The 6240-nt window shown below is 42.7% G+C and overlaps 1 protein-coding gene across 1 annotated transcript; it reads right to left on the bottom strand.

Annotated features, from left to right (window-relative positions):
• Positions 1–266: 266 nt before the first annotated feature.
• On the bottom strand, positions 267–2319 carry LOC117235540 (somatostatin receptor type 2-like). The gene has a single exon (XM_033497672.1). It carries the CDS (start codon positions 1883–1885, stop codon positions 611–613), a length of 1275 nt encoding a protein of 424 aa, XP_033353563.1. The 5' UTR covers positions 1886–2319; the 3' UTR covers positions 267–610.
• Positions 2320–6240: the final 3921 nt, after the last annotated feature.

The following is a 6240-nucleotide window of genomic DNA, read 5'->3' on the forward strand; positions in this document are numbered from 1 at the left end:
AGCGATTTTATCAAAGGGTTTCTGTTCTTTGATAGCGCTTCTGTTCCCGCGCTTGGCAAACTCATCGACGATTCGTTTATTCTCCCGGTTGCTGTGCGTGCGTGTAGAGTTAACTAAACGGAATGACCGCGCTCTTGACCCGTTCTCCAAGAGGAGTAATGGCGGCACGTGCGTCACGGGTCAAGCAATGCTCGGCCTCCTTCCTCGACCGATTTCCAGTAATATTCCAGCCTTTTTGCGGCTATTGTTCGAAACCAGCTACTACAACGAAGGAATTGAACGAGACGACTGTACAGAAATGGGCGTTTACATTCGGTTGACACACGAACGTGATTTTGGAGCAAATCCATCGGTACCAGAATCGCGAGGGAAAGTAGCAAAAATTCGATGAACGATCTTATCGAGTCGCTGTTTCGACGATTCTAACGTCATCTGAAAATTCGTTCCACGACATCGATCTTCTTCGTTCCTTAAAATCAGTTCCCTTCTTGCACGATGATCCTAGGCTCATCTGGTCATCGTGACAAGGAAAAGAAAAAAATAAGAGGCCGTCGTTAGCCCGTCGTTCGCATTTCGTTGAATCGTTATCTTCGTTTTCTTCGTTTATTCTTTACACCTGCGTCAATAATGTCAATTGCGTTCCATTTTTCATCGCGTCTTTCTCTCTCTGCGTTTGATCTCTCGGCTCGTTGCCTATGGTAATATTCGATCGTGACGTCATGGTCACCGTCGTCGTGGAAGTTTTGCTGATCAGTAATCCTCTCTCGGCGTCTTCGTCTTCCAGCTCCATCCTCGATTGACCGGATGTAGCTTGTCGATTCGACTGAAGCCTTTCAGCGTTCGCCTTGTTCCTCCGTGGAAATACACTGTTCTCGATATGCAACGTGGCATTCACGTCCTTCCCAGCGGCGCAAGTGCACGCTTTCAAGAAACTTTTCTTGAAATTGTCGCTGAGGAAAGCGTATAAGATAGGATTCATCGCGCTGTTGCTATAACTGAGGAAGCCAGCCAGTAAGAAACTGGTAATCGTGATCTTGCTCTGACACTGTTTGGGTGGAGTGTAGATCAACGCCACTTGCATGAGCCAGTAGGGCAGCCAGCACAAAACGTACACCGTGATCACCGTCAGCACTAACTTGGTCACTTTACGATGCGATCGTTTCTTCTCCTTGGACTTGTTCTTTGGTCCGACCGTTTGAAGCTTCCTGATTACGAGGAAATAAAAGATCAGAATGAGAATCAGTGGAATGGCGAAGCCTAGGATGAACGTGTACAAAGTAAAGGTAGTGTGGCCTCCGCGATCGTTCGGCCAGTAGATGTTACAGTTGATTCCTTTCTCAGACTCCATCGCGTTGGCGTACAGAAATATAGGGATCATAAAGAGAGCGCTCGTGGCCCAGGCTGTTAGAGAGACCACTTTGGAGATGAATGGCGTACGAATCTTCGGCGAAGATATCGGATGACACACGGCGATGTAACGATCGGCGCTCATGATGAAAAGGAAGATGCTGCTGGTAAACTGATTGATGCTGGTTGTAGTCATATACGCTTTGCACATGATCTTCCCGAAGATCCAGCTACGTAGGCTCATCGTGGTCACCAAGAAAGGTATTCCTATCAAGAAACACTCGTCCGCTATAGCCAGGTTCACGATGTACATGTTGGTCACTGTTTGCATCTTCGAGAACCGTAACACCACGTAAATCACCAGAGTATTTCCGAGAAGACCAACGATACAGACGATAGAGTAGAGAATCTGATTGACCAGCGAGACGATCGGCAGATCAGCCTCGCAATTCTGGATCATCGACTCCTCCTGATTCATCTTGCGAGCGTAGTCGATCATGCTCGGCGTCGTCTCGTAGCTTATTATCGTGGCGTTCATTTTGCTCCAGCCGTCTTAGATTCTTCGTCCAACGAACGATCCTCGTCCCCTTCGTAAATTTACTTTTTTCTCCAACGATCTTCTCCCGGAGATTATTCACGCGACGGCTTTCGATTGATGGTTCAAGAGATCTAACTGCGATTACTCGGCACGAAGAAAGATTACCGAGACAGTCTTTACTTTCTCTTTTTCACGGGATTTGTTCGTCTTTAGGGGAGATACGAATGTATGAACCGCCTTTTAGGAATTAAACGTGTGTTCGTCGTATTCCGTCGAGGATCAGAGGATAGACGAAGGATCGCTGCGCCGACAACGACGATACGAGAGATGGATCCGACGTCATTCCGTCAGCTGTGAAACGATTGCGCTTCCGGACACCCGATCGCTCGGAAGTCAACGCTGCACGCTCGCCTTCTCCCGTTTCCTCCCGAGCACACGAGTCTGAAACAAAAGAAAGCACCGTTTTTCAAATTTGATTTCACCATGTTCAGGCGTAAATTAACGCCTCTTCGGATGAATCCGACATTTTTTCTTTATACATGTGGTAACTTATTTGGGTCTTAGAGTAAGGACAAGTAATGATGTTTTATTTAGAGTTTAGTTTAGTTTAATAAGCGATACTCAATACAAAGGAACCGATTACAATCTCGTCGTACGTCTTATTGTCATACTCTCCGGCTTCTCTGTTTACATTCTCTGACTTCTCGATTCACACTGCCCATTCTCAAACTGACACACTGCGTCCTCTCAACTAACATTCTAGCCGTTCTAGCATCCCTTTGTCTTTTCCTAAGCCCACCACACGCGTGTTCCGCAAACGCTCGTTGCCAGGGTCACGTAGGCTTTTTCTACAAAACTATACACTTGAAAAGACCGACGATACATTGATGGACCCGACGGCGCCTCGGCTCTCGCGACGTTGTTCATGGTTAACTCGATGTTTCTTAGGCCCTTTCCCCCGATACTACATACAGATTAAATTGAAATTTGTCTTTAAGCGGTTTCGATACGGACAGCGAGTGAGCTAAGCTATTGAAAACTTTCTGATTGAATTCCTGAGGATTTTTTAGATCTGCAGTACAAAGATTTCGTTGGCAAGGGTTCGACGAGCAGTTTCAACCCCATTATTGGCAACAATAGACTCAATTTGTGTGGTGTATAGCACCAGTTGCTTTCATCAGATGAATCGATGGAGGGTGTATCTCAAAGAGAAGGTGATCGAGAAGTTTGAACCATCTGAAATTCTTATTGCTTTTGTAATACGAGTTTGATCTTACGATTATAAGTTCTAAGTGTTTTCAATGGTTATACCTGATAAAATAATTATAGTCTCTTATATTGTTTATGAACGAGTATAATTTTTTATTTCGGTTGTGAAATTACAGTTGAATTAATCTTCGATAGCTCGCGATATCAAATTCTTCATATTTCATCAATTAAATATGCAATATTATGCACGCTTGCAAACATTAATCGTTTGAATGTTCTACATAATTAATAATCGATAATTAATTAAACATACATCTAAATGTAAATATGTATGAATTTGTAAATAATTATCACTTTTTGTTTACTATCACTATATTATATATATAACGATCCTTTTACGGCCAAAGCTTCGAAAGCATTCGCAACACGTTTGTTATACAATTGGCACGAAACGTGAAATTAAACAAATGTGCGCAAGTAAACTGCAACACCCAAAACACCGCCGTATTCCATTCTAATTAAATTCCACTCCAGTTAAACAGAAACAGACTGCTATATCATATTATACTTAACTCTAGTTCTCCAAGACAGTTCTCTATCCAAACAACTCTAACAGCGTAACTGTTGATTTAGATACTAGAACTTGGTGCAATTTACTTAAACCTCTTGCAACGTTTGAAACACCTAAAACGTCGCTCTGTGTCACTTTAATTAAACAAACTATGACTACACTACGATTGTTGTCGTTCCGCAAACTCTTTGATAGTAGTTGATATTTCACACAGCTCTCGTTCGGATTCTATTTTTGAGTTTGCTTTTCTTCTACTGACCTTGTTTCACAATTTCGTTAATAATTAATTAATTTCGTTGTATTATATGGTAAATCATTCATCGACGTCATAAATTAAGTACTAACCTCTCCAAGATCATTCTCTTTCCAAAATAAACCTAGCAACGCGATTGTTGATCAAATGAAACGTAAATCTTTGGGAACAGGGTAGCTCCGAAAACCGAGAATCCTGTTGACAACTCTGCAACAAGCAGGGAAGGTTAGATTGCGAGGAACATTACGGTGATCCGAGTTGACTCGTGACTTGAGAGTTCAACGTTTCGGGCAACCACAGCTTGTGGCTTTCGCCACGCTGGTAAGCCGAACAAGCGGCTCGAGAAACTCGAGAACTCGACGCGAAACTGTACCGGATGTTCTTCGTTGCCCCAATGTTTAAGGATGATTTTCAATGCAGCGAAAACGACTACGCACGATCCGTTGGTAAAAGCGTTGGAACACTGGCGTTGATCGCTCTGCACGATCGTTTCGCCAATCCTTCGCTGCTTCCCGAGACTCTGATGCTTTTAGAAGTCGCAAGATTCAGATTTGCAATTTTTTTTAGAACGAGGCAGCGACGCAATCAATTTTGACAGATTTCTGCTGGAGAACTCGGAAAACATGTAAGAGCTCATGGTGAAAAATTGCGAAGACTCAGGGTAAGGTGAAGTTCGTTTGATTCAGAAGTTGTTTTTCGATAAAGGTACGAGTGGCTGAGAATCGTAATGGTAAAATTCAATAAAATAACAAGACCGTAGCAAGTTAACATGCAAGAAACTAACGTTACTTTTCCAGTTGATACTTTCGAATGCTTTACAAGGTTGGCGCGCCTCGATTATCCATCGATTTTATCTGAAATAATTCAATGAAACTGTTAGGGAAGTGATACATTTACACTGTACATGAGAGTGTGTGTGTAAGGATTAGAGGGCGTCAAGGTCTTAGTGGAGACAAAAGACTGTTGCCAGATGTTAGAAGAATCTAGGATAGTCGGTTAGCGACAAGCGTGCGTGCAAGACGTTCTTCAGAGAGTAATATAGATGTATAGCTGTTGTGTGGGAAATATAGTCAATTATTCGTATTCCCAAATCCTCGAATTTCCTTAACAGAAACGATGATCGTCGATGTTTCACATCGGTAGCACGAATTCCTTGCTTCGATTACTCTCGCAAATTAGATCGCACGTCTCGTTTGAAAATCACGATGGTTCGTTCATGAAAGATCGTCATTATCGTTTCGGGCGCGAGTATTATTAGCAGGAAAGTTCGCGTTGTTCATGGAAAAGAGAGAACCTCGTTCTCGTTTAACTCGCTTCGCGTTTTCTCCAGTTTCATTAAACGCGAGTCATTATCGATATCCAATGGAAAGAGTTATCTGTGTTTTCATCGGGTCGCTGCGTTGAAATATTATTCGTTGGCGGCCTCTTGGACGTAGGAAGTTCGCCGAAATCCTCGTTAAAGCGTCGAACTACGAGATAATCGGGAGCCAAAAAAGGATCTCCTTCTCGTCCGACTCGATCGTGAAAATGTTCAAGGAGCATTCAGGACGATCGTTCGATTCGTTTTCTATTAAACTCCGTTGAAGTGGAATTAAGTCGACGCGCGATCGCAGCACGGGAAACATATTGTTTTAGAAGCACTCATTAGTCTCTGGTATTAGACGATGCGAAATGAATGGCGATATGACGAACGCTTAAACCGTGAGAAAATTCGCGGTGCGTCGTGTTGCTCCGCAAGCTAATGAGCGCCGATCGATCGCCATTATCGGGCCATCCTTCCTATAGCCTTGCAATTACCCGTAAAACGATCGTCTTAACGTTTCAGCAATTTACTTTCCGCCCCTTTTTACCCTGGCAAATTTATTTCCGCATTGTTTGAACAACGAGTAGAGCAAACGAAGATTAACCGTACGAGTGATCGCTTCACTGAACGAACGTTTTGATTAAACATTCACGACTATCTTTATTATAAAAACATTAAGCGCCATTAAATACAAATACCGTTGTTTAAATTGTAGAAGAAGAAGAAATTGTTGCATACTAAATAGTTTAATTACTAATTTTTTATTTCGAGCTAATTCTCTGAAAGATGTATTTTCCTCGGTTGTATGGATCTTCTATTTCTCCAAGTCATTTATCACGAACGATCACGAGCAGACTCTCCAGCGAATAATGACGCTTGTTCTGGCCAGGAAACAAAGTAGCAGTTGCGACAAGATATTATTAGCGTATTTGCTTGCAACGTTCCGAATAACCGCGGTACATCAATTTTGGCAGAAATCCAGATCTCAACAGCAACACGTGGAATTTTCGTATTAAACG

The sequence above is a fragment of the Bombus vosnesenskii genome, unplaced genomic scaffold, assembly GCF_011952255.1.
Source record: "Bombus vosnesenskii isolate JDL3184/JDL3185 unplaced genomic scaffold, Bvos_JDL3184-5_v1.1 scf7180000013316, whole genome shotgun sequence".
In the NCBI taxonomy this organism is placed as follows: domain Eukaryota; kingdom Metazoa; phylum Arthropoda; class Insecta; order Hymenoptera; family Apidae; genus Bombus; species Bombus vosnesenskii.